This window comes from Babylonia areolata, chromosome 23 (genome assembly GCF_041734735.1).
Source record: "Babylonia areolata isolate BAREFJ2019XMU chromosome 23, ASM4173473v1, whole genome shotgun sequence".
NCBI lineage: Eukaryota > Metazoa > Mollusca > Gastropoda > Neogastropoda > Buccinidae > Babylonia > Babylonia areolata.
In genome coordinates, this window is record NC_134898.1 from 41,173,370 (window position 1) to 41,188,586 (window position 15,217).

At 41.1% G+C, this 15,217-nt stretch overlaps 1 protein-coding gene across 4 annotated transcripts in view; it reads right to left on the minus strand.

The window, feature by feature from the left end:
• LOC143297598 (acetyl-CoA carboxylase-like) overlaps positions 1–15,217 on the minus strand; it is an 81,885-nt gene that overhangs the window by 30,384 nt on the left and 36,284 nt on the right. For all 4 annotated transcript variants that reach the window (XR_013057297.1, XM_076610012.1, XM_076610011.1 and 1 more), the window contains 9 exons: positions 14,119–14,237; positions 11,658–11,807; positions 10,340–10,442; positions 7,609–7,725; positions 6,965–7,021; positions 4,388–4,429; positions 3,395–3,610; positions 2,905–3,003; positions 1,406–1,477 (listed from right to left, as the gene is read on the minus strand). Coding sequence is in view for 3 of the 4 variants with exons in the window: in XM_076610012.1 (XP_076466127.1) it covers positions 1,406–1,477; positions 2,905–3,003; positions 3,395–3,610; positions 4,388–4,429; positions 6,965–7,021; positions 7,609–7,725; positions 10,340–10,442; positions 11,658–11,807; positions 14,119–14,237 (975 nt within the window). In the remaining variant the exon portion in view is untranslated. The remainder of the gene's footprint in view (positions 1–1,405; positions 1,478–2,904; positions 3,004–3,394; positions 3,611–4,387; positions 4,430–6,964; positions 7,022–7,608; positions 7,726–10,339; positions 10,443–11,657; positions 11,808–14,118; positions 14,238–15,217) is intronic.

Consider the following 15,217-nt stretch of genomic DNA (forward strand, 5'->3'; position numbering starts at 1 on the left):
TGTGATGGTTAGTTATTCATTTAACATCTGTTCACTAAAGTGGTTTTCGATGAGTAGTAGTGAGGTGTGGTGTGGTGTGGTGTGGCGTGGCGTGGTGTGATGCAGTGTAGTGTGGCAGTGTGGTGGTGTGATGTGGTGCGGTGTGATGTGATGTGGTGCAGTGTGGTGGTGTGGCATGTACTGTGATGCACTGATGTGGTACAATGTGGTATGTAATGTGGTGATTTGTGATGTTTGCTTCTCTGAGATGGATAAGTATGGGAAAACTGCGGGGCACCCTTTGTGTGTGTGTGTGTGTGTGTGTGTGTGTGTGTGAGTGTGTGTGTGCGAGTGAGTGTGTGTGTGTGTGTGCAAGTGAGTATGCTTGCATACTTGCATGTGTGCCTGCATGCCATGAAGAGCAGGAGCATTCTCACATAGCTGTGAAGAGAAGGAGCATTCTCACTCAGCTGTGAAGAGCAGGAGCATTCTCACATAGCTGTGAAGAGCAGGAGCATTCTCACATAGCTGTGAAGAGCAGGAGCATTCTCACATAGCTGTGAAGAGAAGGAGCATTCTCACTTAGCTGTGAAGAGGATCATTCTCACATAGCTGTGAAGAGCAGGAGCATTCTCACATAGCTGTGAAGAGAAGGAGCATTCTCACTTAGCTGTGAAGAGGAGCATTCTCACTTAGCTGTGAAGAGCAGGAGCATTCTCACTTAGCTGTGAAGAGCAGGAGCATTCTCACTTAGCTGTGAAGAGGAGCATTCTCACTTAGCTGTGAAGAGCAGGAGCATTCTCACATAGCTGTGAAGAGAAGGAGCATTCTCACTTAGCTGTGAAGAGGAGCATTCTCACTTAGCTGTGAAGAGCAGGAGCATTCTCACTTAGCTGTGAAGAGCAGGAGCATTCTCACTTAGCTGTGAAGAGGAGCATTCTCACTTAGCTGTGAAGAGCAGGAGCATTCTCACATAGCTGTGAAGAGGAGCATTCTCACATAGCTATGATGAGCAGGAGCATTCTCACATAGCTATGAAGAGCAGGAGCATTCTCACATAGCTGTGAAGAGCAGGAGCATTCTCACTTAACTGTGAAGAGCAGGAGCATTCTCACTTAGCTGTGAAGAGGAGCATTCTCACATAGCTGTGAACAGCAGGAGCATTCTCACATAGCTGTGAAGAGCAGGAGCATTCTCACATAGCTGTGAAGAGGAGCATTCTCACATAGCTGTGAACAGCAGGAGCATTCTCACTTAACTGTGAAGAGCAGGAACATTCTCACATAGCTGTGAAGAGCAGGAACATTCTCACTCAGCTGTGAAGAGGAGCATTCTCACTTAGCTGTGAAGAGCGGGAGCATTCTCACTCAGCTGTGAAGAGGAGCATTCTCACTTAGCTATGAAGAGCATGAGCATTCTCACTTACCTTTCCAGGCTCAGAGAGGGTCAGTGTGGGAACAAAGTTGAGGAAGATGTGGTTGCAGTCTGTTTTGGCTGACTGAAAGAAGACAGAGAAATAGGGAACCTGTAAGTAATGTTTCACTTTGTCATATTTCAGTGTATTTACTTTTTTTTTGTTATATTGTTTTCTTTCAATTTCTGTTTTACACAAACCTAGGGTAGGCTCCCAAGGCCAAACCAGCATGTTTATATATATATATATATTTTTGTTGTTGTTGTTGTTGTTGTAACAAACAGCAGATGTGGTGTAGCATGTAATGTATGGTGAAGTCTGCAAACTTTGATACCTCCTTGAAACTGAACCATAACTAACCAAACTGTCCGGGTTTGTTCGAATGTACCTTTTATTTACCTGTGTGCTAGCTGAATCGGTAGCATAAGCAGCACTGACTTGAAGTTGTGTATCTTGTGAATGGAGAAAGTTACCACTCTTTACTATTTGTTAATCATTTCATCTCCTGGCCTCACTGTTTGTTAATTTCCAGTTGAAAAACCACTGAGGCAACCATGTATTTGTTCTGTATTGTCCATGTGTTCTGTGTAGCTTGTTCAGGATTAAATAGGCTATGCCAGTCTTGAATAAAAGCTAATTTGTGTTTGCACATTTCTTCTGTCTTTGCTGCTGTGTGCATATGTCAAATGATCGGTATAAGGACAGGCCCGGTACTTCCTTTTTTTGAGGAAGTGTCTGGGTTTGTTCCAATGTATCTTTTATCTACCTGTGTGCTAGCTGAATCGGTAGCATAAGCAGCACTGACTTGAAGTTGTGTACCTTGTGAATGGAGTTACCACTCTTTACTATTTGTTAATCAATTCATCTCCTGGTCTCATTGTTTGTTAATTTCCAGTTAATATTACATATAAACATATGTACTACCAGAATCGGTAAGGCACGGGACCCCTGACCCCATGTTCACCTGTAAGCATGGCTTGTGGACCCTTTTGGTGACTTTTTTCTTCCCCTCCCAAAATCTGCCCAGATTTGACTTTTCACAGCTTGTGCAACAATGAAGCTTGTAGACCTTAAACTTGGAACATTTCTAACACAAAATATTCCTCTTCATTCAGAATTTCAGTTGGAATCATTACAACACTAAACAACGGCATCATAGTTCAAAACAGAAATTATGATTATTTACAGTCAGCAAGTGGGCTTAAAAGCAAAGGTGTCAATCACCTGTGTCACCCAAACTAAGGTTCGATAAAAAACAAAAAACAAAAACCCATTACATAAAAAAACCTATAAAGATTCAAGATTCAAGACGGTTTATTCATGTACAGGCCTAGGCCCCTTATGAAGGGGAATGTGAACATTATTTCACAAACATCACAATAAATGTGATCATCAACATACACAGTTAAACAACAACAACAAAAAACAAACCCAAAAAACAAAAAAAAAAAACAAACAAACAAAAACAACTAAGCAAAGCCCAAAATAGTACCCCGAACAAGTACACTCACAGGTCTGACGTTCTGATTGGAGAAGGCCACCTCCAGAGAGTCCATGGCTTCCAGCAGGGTTCGCTCCCCTTCGTTCTGCAGGTACTCAAATGAAGCCTCCTGCAACACACACATAAACAAATTTTTTTTTTTTCCCTGCCCTTGAAAACAAGGTTCTATTCTTCCTGTTTTCAAACACGATTACAGTTTCACTGGATCAAAATTCAATGTTTGTAACCAGAAAGAAATGTATATCTATTCATTTCCATTCATACATCATCAATAAACATGTTTTCTGGCCCAAGGAAGGAGAAAACCCAACAACAATTGGAAACGTGTGAGGTTGACAAAAAGGAACAACACATATAATTCCTTACATCTGAACATAAACAACAATCATAATTCCCATCAAAGAGAAACCATCCTTCCCTCTCCTAGCCTCATAATTCCTTACATTTCAACATCAATAACAGTCATAATTCCCATCAAAAAGAGAAACCATGACCCTCACCTTGGTCACCAGGTCGGAGTGCCGCACGATGGCACGCACAAAGAAGCGGTAGTCGGTGACCTCCTGACCCTTGGCGACCTTGGCCTTGCCGAGGTAGAGGTGCATCTTGGAGTTGGCGGTGGGGATGTTGAGCAGCTCGAAGTTGCGCAGGCGGTTGATCTCTAGCTGGAAGGCCAGGCCCGGCTCCAGGTGACGGTAGATCTGGTCCTCACAGAACTGGGGGGCACACAGGGGTTCAGACTGTATCATACAGTACCCCCAAAAATGGAGTATGGCTGCCTACATGGCGAGGCAAAAACGGTCACACACGTCAAAGCCCATTTGTGTACATACGAGTGAATGTGGGAGTTGCAGCCCACGAACGAAGATGAAGAGTATCGTATTGTGTTGTGTTGTGTTGTGTTGTTGTGTTATGCTGTGCTGTGTTGTAATGTTTTGTATTGCATTTTGTGTTGTGTTGTAATCTTTTGCATTGTGTTGTGTTTTGTTGTTGTGCTGTGTTGTGGTGTGTTGTTCTTTTCTTTTTCTTCTTTTTGTTACACTAACAACGACTTGCTGATGAATATGTCATGGTACTGTATTTTTGTATTGTAGTGAATTGTATGACATTGTATTGTTAGGTACTGTATTGCAACGTATTGTATTGTATTGTATTGTATTGTATTGTATTGTACTGTATTGCATTATCATTGTATTATGTAGTTTTACTTTTTTGTCACAGCAGATTTTGCGTAAGATATTAGGGCAACTCTCGTCACCGACAGCCAGGAAATACTAGGAAACACTAAAGCGTGTGCTTTTTCTTAAGAGTGTGCTTTTCTGCAAGTTCCAACCCTCTTTCACTGTTTTAGAAATGACACATTTCTTGTGAAAAAAAAAAAAGGAATAATTTTTTTTTTTTTTTTTTAAATGATAAAGAGAGAGAGAGAGAGAGAGAGAGAGAGAGGGAGAGAGAGAGAGAGAGAGAGAGAGAGAGAGAGAGAGAAAACTCACCTGAAATTTGGCCCTGTATGTGAAGTACTTGGGAACAGACCTCTGAAACAGGACATACCATTCACAGTTGCCATGTACAAGCAGAACAAAAAGGAAAAATTGTCAGTATACACAATTCTGTTTAACAAAACAAAAAACAACAACCCCAAGAGACCTACGCCACATCACTTCCGTTCCAACTCATTAAGCCAAAGGAGTCCCCCAAACTATTAAAAAAAAAAAAAAAAATCTACTCCCTTCCTCTCTCTTAAAACAATATATTTCTTTTGCAACCACTTCACAACCATTTTTGTCCCTTAATCTCTATCCTATCATCACGTTTACATACAGAAACTCACATCATCTCAGGAAGAGTCAAAACATACAAGTTTCTACTCAAGACCTTGATTTTAAGTCCTTAGAAGTGTGTGAAACTCGGCTGTGCTACGAGAACCAGCATGTTACATTCCTGACAGTCTATAGACCACCACCAAACAAAAAGATCAAACTTTTAAACAAATGAATTTTGTGATTTGCTGGATTGTTTTATCTCATGTGATAACATTTTTATTGTTGGTGATTTTAATTTTCATTATGACTCAACTTCTGATACTAATGTTGCTTCTCTTAAAAAAAAATACTTGAAAACCATTGTTTACAACAGCTTGTTAAGGTTGCCACCCACCGTCACAGTTGACGATGGAAACTCATGTGAACCACCCGTGTAAAGTTCTTTACTTTCAGCTTCGTAAGATTAGTAAATTCCGCCCCTTCCTGTCTGTTGATGCCGCCAACAAACTTGCTGTTGCCTTTATTTTATCCCGCCTAGATTATTGTAATTCTCTCTTAGCTGGCCTTCCCAATGATGAACTCTACAAGCTCCAGAAAATACAGAATAGTGCAGCTCGACTTGTCCTTAAAAAGTCGAGGAGAGAGAGTGCCACTGCTCTCCTGCGGACACTTCATTGGTTGCCTGTTCAAGCCAGAATTGAATACAAAGTTGCCTGTCTATGCTTTCAGTGCCTGAATTGTGATACCACACCCTCTTATCTTTCTGAGCTTGTTAACCCATACTTGCCAAACAGAACATTGAGATCTCTTGATTCCTCCCAGCTAACTGTTCCCCAATACTTCCTTAACTCCTGTGGAAAGAGGTCATTTTCCATCTTTGACCCAACAACTGGGAATTCTCTGCCTACTGCTCTCAGACAAACAAATCATCTATCTACCTTTAAAGCAAATCTTAAACCTTATCTCTTTAAAAAATACTTGTCGAAACTCAAATAGTGCTGTTGTCCCAGGACCATGGCAATGTGAGTATGTGTGATGGGAGAGTGGAGAGAATGGGGGTGGGTAGATGGATGGTGGTGGTGTGGTTCGAAAGGGAGAATTACCTGATTTTTACCCTTTTTACCTTTTCCATCCAAAATTTTATTTTACAATTTTTACAAAATCTATGGCATGCAGATTACAATTATGTTCCTTTTTACATGTATGTATTTTAAGTGAAAATTGCTGTCATCTCAGTGTGTGTGAGTCTGTGCATGTGTGTTAGTGTGAGTGTTGGAGTGTAACAGTTGTAGTATTGATAGTATGTTACTTTGTGAGTTTTATGCATTGTGTTTTTATAATATTAATGATTCCTTTTTATGTTTCTTCTACTTTTTATATGCTTTCTTGTTTCACTTTAGGTACTGGATTGTAAAGCGCTTAGAGCTTGCTTATGCTTGTATTATAGCACTATATAAAAATAAAATATTATTACAATTATTATCATCCTACAAATCAAAAACAATTTTATGCCCAATTTCCGTTGAAGATCCTGAAGACTAAGGTGCTAAATAAACAATAACAACAAAACTAGTAACAGGCTATCCTGTTTAATAACTGTGGTACAATAAGCAGACTCTGATTCATATGGCAGTGAAGTCAACAGAATGGAAATTTCTTGTCCAGCACTGTAATACCTGTCACAGTCATGTTAACAGAAAGTCAGATATAGAACACAAGACAAACAGGTTGACAATATAAAAAAAATGATATAAAAAAGTAACAATACAAATGATCACCTATAAACTAATAATATCTAAATGCTAAAGAAAAAAATGATTAAACACACTTTTAACACTTCAGTTAATAATTTCTGGGAAACAGAATCAATTTAACAAGTCTTGGCAGACATGGATACGACCGCTTTTTACAAACTGAAGTACATAAATACTAATGTGGGTAACGTAATTGTGTGAAAGCAAAAAATACCGAGTCAGTCCAAATGTCTGACTATTCTACAGCTTATGTACAAGGTGTGAACAATTCAAAAGAAAAAAAACAACAACTGTTGTCACAGTATTGTGCTCACAAGGCAATACATACACTGTCATGTGTTTGTGTGTCATCCAACCATGTTCCTTTATTTCCCATGTGTGCCAAAAATTCTACTGTGTTTTCTTACATGACCATTTACCTCAATTGTATAAGAAATAAATAAGAATCAATAAAAATGATTTAACATAACGAAATAATGTATTAAAAAAAAGAGTATTTATGTATTAACTGACACTAAAACAAATCAGTGACAAACAATAAATCGAGTCTAACCTTGTTCACAACCACAAAGGTGACTCTTCTGATGCCTCGGTCATACAGCTCTTGTTCCTGGGAAGGAGAAGAAGAAAAAAAAAAGATTCAGCATACACAGAAACACACAGTCCACTGCCATCCAATATTCACAAATGAATTAATATGACCCCCCAACCCCACAAAACAAAAACAAAAAACACACCAAAAAATATATATATACATATATGTAGAGAGAGACACACACACACACACAAAGAGTGAGAGTGAGAGAGAGTGAGACATAGACAGAGAGACAGAGACAGAGAGACAGAGATATGGAGTAAGATGGACTGAAACAAAACTAAATAAACATAAAAACAGTAAAAACCAGAGCCCAACAAAACCAAATGAACATCATCAATACAGATGGAGAAAACCAAACTCTGAACAGACTTCTACACAAAACAAGCAGAACTAAATAAACATTGTCAGCAGAGGCAGAACAAACCCAGAGCCCATCACTGCAGAAACAACGGTTTTGTTTTTGTTGTTGTTTTTCTTTTTTAAAATAAATTTTTAAAAGTAAAAATTTCACAAAGTAACAAAGACACACAGCATATCAAGAACACACCTGAACAAACAGACATTTTTTTTTTCTATGACGTACTGTGACCTACACCTACCTTTGTTTTACAGAAGCTCTGGAATTGCTGTGCCAGCACGCTGTCCTGGGCAGTGAGGTCGTCCACCCTCATGGCTATGTTGATGATGTGGATCGGGTCATCTGTGTCTGACAGGCTCTGAGCACCAACACAACACTCTGAGCCATGAACACAACACACTGAGCCATGAACACAACACTCTGAGCCATGAACACAACACTGAGCACCAACACAACACTCTGAGCCATGAACTAACACACTGAGCCATGAACACAACACACTGAGCCATGAACACAACACTGAGCCATGAACACAACACTCTGAGCACCAACACATCACTCTGAGCCATGAACACATCACTCTGAGCCATGAACACAACACACTGAGCCATGAACACAACACACTGAGCACCAACACAACACACTGAGCCATGAACACAACACTCTGAGCCACCAACACAACACTCTGAGCCATGAACACAACACACTGAGCCATGAACACAACACAATGAGCACCAACACAACACACTGAGCCATGAACACAACACTCTGAGCCACCAACACAACACTCTGAGCCATGAACACAACACTCTGAGCCATGAACACAACACACTGAGCCATGAACACAACACTCTGAGCACCAACACATCACTCTGAGCCATGAACACAACACACTGAGCCATGAACACAACACTCTGAGCACCAACACATCACTCTGAGCCATGAACACAACACTCTGAGCCATGAACACAACACACTGAGCCATGAACACAACACACTGAGCACCAACACAACACACTGAGCCATGAACACAACACTCTGAGCCACCAACACAACACTCTGAGCCATGAACACAACACACTGAGCCATGAACACAACACACTGAGCCATGAACACAACACAATGAGCACCAACACAACACACTGAGCCATGAACACAACACTCTGAGCCACCAACACAACACTCTGAGCCATGAACACAACACTCTGAGCCATGAACACAACACACTGAGCCATGAACACAACACTCTGAGCCATGAACACAACACACTGAGCCATGAACACAACACACTGAGCCATGAACACAACACTCTGAGCACAACACATCACTCTGCGCATGGACACAACACTGAGTATTCACACATCTGGTGGTGACGCTGAACCGTATCAGTTTCAGTTTCAAGGAAGTGCTATAGCTTGCGGACCGACCTGTATGTGCTATGTCACATCTGCTTTAATAAACTTGTATAACCTCAGTGCATGGTCAGGCCTTGAAGCTGAATGCTGGACAAGCGTTGTTAAATTTCAGTTAATAAATGACTTATCTCTTCAACTGCTTAATCTATCAATATATCTTATAATACACACACACACTCACACACACACACACACACATACAGACAATCTTTCAATAAATACAGAATAAAAAGTTAGAAGTGCTTCAGTTTCAAGTTCAAGGTGTTAAAACACGTGGATTCATCCATTTATGTTACACCACATCTGCTTTTTTTTTTCTTCTTCTTCTTCAATTAAATAAAGAAGGAGCAGATGCCTGACTCATGCACAGCTCGACAGAGCATTAGGTAACAGAACTTCCACAAGAACTTAGTACAAAAGAGCCTGTTCCTCCACACGCACATAGGTACCTGCATCTCTATAAGCAGAGAGTACAAAAGTACCAGAGCCTCAGCTTGCACAGATTAGCAAGGCAAGAAAAGTCTGTTTCAGGATACCCTGTAGGGGTACATAAAGGTACCCAGGTGAATGGATGCTTCCGAGAGCCACAAAGAACCCTTGTCAGCCCATGCTGTCTCCCATCTTACAAGAACACGTGGGACTGCCAGAAAGAGCAGGGTTGCAATAACAGGGACTTCCTACACTCTTTCACGCACTGCGAGAAAGCTTGGGGGCACCTCCTACACGCTTTATTTCAACTGCCTGCCAGAAAAGGTGACAGGGGAACAACCATGCTTCCTCACAATTCCACACTTTCTCATAAAGTGAAATAAAGCATTTTCAGTTTCAAGGTGTCAAATCATGCAGACTGATCCATATATGCTACACCACATCTGCAAAATTTACTCATTATTTTGCTATTAAGCAACCATTTTTTAAATGTGGAGTGATGGCCTAGAGGTAACACGTCCACCTAGGAAGCAAGAGAATCTGAGCGCGCTGGTTCGAATCACAGCTCAGCCGCCGATATTTTCTCCCCCTCCACTAGACCTTGAGTGGTGGTCTGGACGCTAGTCATTTGGATGAGACGATAAACCGAGGTCCTGTGGGCAGCATGCACTTAGTGCACATAAAAGAACCCATGGCAACAAAAGGGTTGTTCCTGGCAAAATTCTGTAGAAAAATCCACTTTGACAGGAAAAATAAATAAAACTGCGTGGAGGAAAAAAACAACAAGAAAATGGGTGGCGCTGTAGTGTAGCAACACGCCCTCCCTGCGGAGAGCAGCCCAAATTCCACACAGAGAAATCTGTTGTCAAAAAAAGAGAAATACAATACATAATTTTTTTTCTTCTTTTTTTAATCATTGTCTTTTTTATGATAATGATTTTTTCTTATAATATTTTTTTTTTTTTTTTTTAAAATTTATTTTCCCTCAAGGCTTGACTAAGCATGTTGGATTACACTGCTGGTCAGGAATCTGCTTAACAGATGTGGTGTAGTGTATATGTATTTGTCCGAAGGCATTGACACCTCCCAGAGTAACTGAACTGAACTTTGACACTAGCACCTACGTACCTGCATGGACTGCACAGACCCAATGTCCTCCTCCCCATCTGACAGCAGGGGGCTGTCGGGTCGATCCTGACTCTGGAACTTCTCCATCAGGGCCTCAAAGTTGCTGCACACACACAACACGCACCAGTCAGCGTCACTCTGACTGTCCACAGCCAGTCAGCATCTCTCTGCCACACATGTCTTCTTCTTTTTGACTCACTTGTGTAAACAAAGTGAGTCTATGTTTTAACTCGGTGTTCGGTTGTCTGTGTGTGTGTGTGTGTCTGTGTCTGTGTGTCCATGTGTCTGTGTGTCCATGGTAAACTTTAACATTGACATTTTCTCTGCAAATACTTTGTCAGTTGACACCAAATTTGGCATAAAAATAGGAAAATTTCAGTTCTTTCCAGTCATCTTGTTTAAAACAATATTGCACCTCTGGGATGGGCACAAAAAAATAAAAAAAAGAGGCCTAATTATATGCAAACTGTATTTACTGTTATATTTATATTTTGCGTATTCTCTAAACTTGGCACTTTGACCTCTTATTCTGACACAACAACAAGAGGAGTCATTATTATCATTTTTTGTTCAAACAGGAACTTCTTTTGCTAAGCATGGAATTTTTATTTATTTTACAAACGTTTTGGTGCAGATAGTAAAAAAGGGAAATTGCTCTGTAATTAATGCTAGGGGACTTAATTTATCACAAGTGAGTCTTGAAGGCCTTGCCTCTCTTGTTCTTCTTGTTCGCCTTACCACAGTGTTAAGTCCAGCATGTCTGATGAATGATGTTGTCCTCTCCAAGCTCTGTCTGGAACCATGGAGCTTGGTGTGTAGTAGAGTTGGTGTTAGCCATACAATGTCTCTGAGCCACTTCAAGAGGGGACATGTATGTCTCTGAGGGAAGGAATTTTGTGTACGCTTGCATGTGAAGGGCCGTCTTTTTTTTGTCTTTTTTTTTTTAATACTGATATAACAAAAGCTTACAGGTCAGAATATCAGTCACCATTCCTTATTTGGACTTCTCCTCTTGGGACTGCATTACTTTTGTTCAGCCAAATCAGTTACAGCACAGATGAGTGCACAACAAGTGGTGACAGCACTTCAAACTCGGGCCACACTGATCTCATTTCAACAGGCCTCGAGGCGCTTCCCCAAAAGTGGGTACATACACACACACACACTCACACACACACAAGAAGTACACAACAAGCTTGTCCAAATTGTTGATCAGATGTGAACAGAGGATGTCTCACTCACTTGGACAGGGCATCAAAACTATGGAAAGCTTGCCCAAACCATCAATCAGAGGTGAACAGACAGAGGCAGCACTCACTTGGACAAGGCTTCAAAGGAGTCGAAGGCAGTCATGACCCCCATGCGCTGACAGACGGGGGGCTCCTCCCAGTTGTCGGAGTCAGAGGATTCCTTCTCCATGCTGCTGGCCCGGTCCAGGCTGCGTGAGTCAAAGCGTGTCACCATCATCCTGCACAACACATGTGTAACACATTGTGTCATCATCATCCTGCACAACACACATGTAACACATTGTGTCGCCATCATCCTGCACAACACGTGTAACACACTAAGTCACCATCATCCTGCACAACACGTGTAACACAGTGTCACCATCATCCTGCACAAACCGTGTAACACATTGTGTCAATATCATCCTGCACAACACGTGTATAACACACTTCTGTCATCATCACCCTGCATAACACATGTGTAACACACTGTGTTACCATCATCCTGCACACACATGTGAAACACACTGTGTCACCATCATCCTGCACAACACGTGTAACACACTGTGTCACCATCATCCTGCACAACACACATTTAACACACCAAGGTCAGTAACATCCTAAACATACGTATAACACACTGTGTCACCATCATCCTGCACACACATGTATAACACACTTCTATCACCATCATCCTGCACAACACATGTAACACACTGTGTCACCATCATCCTGCACAACACATATTTAACACACCAAGGTCAGTAACATCCTAAACATACGTATAACACACTGTGTCACCATCATCCTGCACACACACATGTATAACACACTTCTGTCACCATCACCCTGCATAACACACGTGTACCACACTGTGTTACCATCATCCTGCACACACATGTGAAACACACCGCTGTCATCATGATCCTGCACACACGAATGTAACACACAACTACCACCATCATCCTTCACACAACTGTAACATATTACTGTCACGATCATCCTGCACATACATGTGTAATACACCACTGTCAGTAACATCCTGCATACATGTAACACATCTCGGTCACCAACATCCTGCACACTTGTAACACACTAGTGTCAGTAGCATCCAGCACACATGCACACACCGCTATCACCATATACACACCACGATCACCACGTATACACCACCATCACCATCATCCTGCATCCACACATATAACACACCACCCAGCAACATCCTTCACATATGCACACACCACTATCACCATCATCCTGTGCATATAACCAACTGTTTCAGGGAATGGACACCACCATACAAAAATACAATACATACATCACAATGCAAACAATGTATACACCACTATCCAATATAAAAAAAAATATATATATACACCACCCGGTACTGTACAAGGATAAGTTCTATACACCACTATACAATATATAAAAACAACTGTACAATATATACACCACTGCCTTGGATCAAACTTGCACATTTCAGGCTCACAGATAAGTGCTATTCTCTACACACTGTCCAGGTCTGTAGACTGACATTAAGAACAAAACTGCTACTACTACTGCTCATCCTCTAAACTGGGCTCTAGGCACTTTTCCAAAAGTGGGTAAACAGACACACACACACACACACACACACACACACACACACTCACAAACGAGAAGTATACATCAAGTGCAATGGATTAGTGCAGGGGTGTTCTACACTAAAAGAAGCAATTTTCAGGGAAGACTTGAATAATAGTGGAATAAGAGTGCCTGGTCTGCTGAGGAGTTGGTTCCAGACAGTTCAGTGATGACAAGAAGAACGAACGCAGACCAAAACACTTCATTCTGACAGAAGACAGGATGCGAAGCAGACAAGTGTCAGATGAAGAATGGAGCAGATGGCATGGGATATATATGTGGATGATATCTGTGAGACTTCTCAGCGCAGAGCCAGTAACAGGTAAAAGAGCAGACAGAGTTTGAGTTTGTAATTGATTCTGTGTTGAACAAGAAGCCAGTGAGAGACTGTCAATGCCATGACAACTTACATCTCTATATTCTGCCATGATAACTACAGCAAAGACAATGATAATGAGTGTTGGCCTTGAGGCAATGCGTCCACCTAGAAAGTGAGAGAATCTGAGCACACTGGTTCAAACCCCATAGTCACCAGTATTTCCTCCCCCTCCACTAGACGCTGAGTGGTGGCCTGAATGCTAGGCATTCGGATGAGACGATAAACTGAGGTCCAGTGTGCAGCATGCACATAGTGTACATAAAAGAACCCACAACATCAAAAGGGTTGTCCCTGGCAAAAATCTCTGTAGAAAAATCCGCTTCGATAGGAAAACAAATAAAATTGCAAGCAGAAAAAAATCTCAGTGTAGCAGCTCGCTCTGAATTTCACACAGAGAAATCTGTTTGACAAAAAAGAGTAATACAGTATAATATAATGCATTCATGTCTTTCTGTTGTTGTGTTGTTGAAGCGGGACACAGTTATCTTTATAAAACAAAGACCAACACACAAAAAAACAAAACAAAGCCAGCGCTGCGTGGCCCCTACCTGTTGGGGTGTGATCGGGGCAGGAGGAAGCGGAATTCCACCACAGAGTGACCGTCAGGCAGAGAGGAGTGCTGCAGGGAGTGCAACTCGTATGCAACATACGCTCGCCGGATATACACCTGCAAGCGTGTTCAAGATACATCAACTTTCACTTCCGATGTACACCTGTCAGCATGTTAAAAACACATGAATTATACATGTGCAAGGTGTTCAAAACACACCAACTTTCACTTCTGACATACACCTACAAGCGTGTTAAAAACACACAAACTTTCGCTTCTGATGTACACCTGTAACAATGTTTAAAACACACCAACTTTCCCTTCTGATATGCATCTGTCAGAATGTTAAAAACAAATGAACTTTCACTTCTGATGTACACTTGCAAGCGTGTTCAAAACACACAAATTTTCACTTCTGATGTACACCTGTAAGTGTGTTCAAAACACACCTACTTTCACTTCTGATGTACACCTGCAAATGTGTTCAAAACACACCAACTTTCTCTTCTGAAAACATTCCAGTCCTCCTTGCTTTTTGATCTCTCCTTAATAATAAAGAATCAGTATGCACAAGAACCATGTATGTAATTTTCCAATTAAACAAATGTCTTGCATCAAACTAAACATGCACACACACGCACACGCACACACACACACGTGTGTGTGTGCACATTATAAAAAAGCAGTTGTTGCTTATTTAATTACCATCTGGAAATAAAAGTTTGACTTGCTTTAACATGCACACACTCATGCACACATACTCACAGACAGACAATCAGAAAGACTAAGACACACACACACACACAAACGCACACACATGCGCACATTCACAGGCACTCAGACACACACACACACAGAACTGCAAGATACACACATGAGAAGAAAAGATATAATAGGTATACATATACACATCTCTCTCCCTGTGTGTGTGTGTGTGTGTGTGTGTGTGTGTGTGTGTGTGTGTATCTATATGCATAGATAGATCATCTATAGATAAATAGACACAGACAGACAGACAGACAGATATAGATAGATAGATAGATAGACAGACAGACAGACAGACGGACAGACAGACAGATATAGATAGACAGACAGAC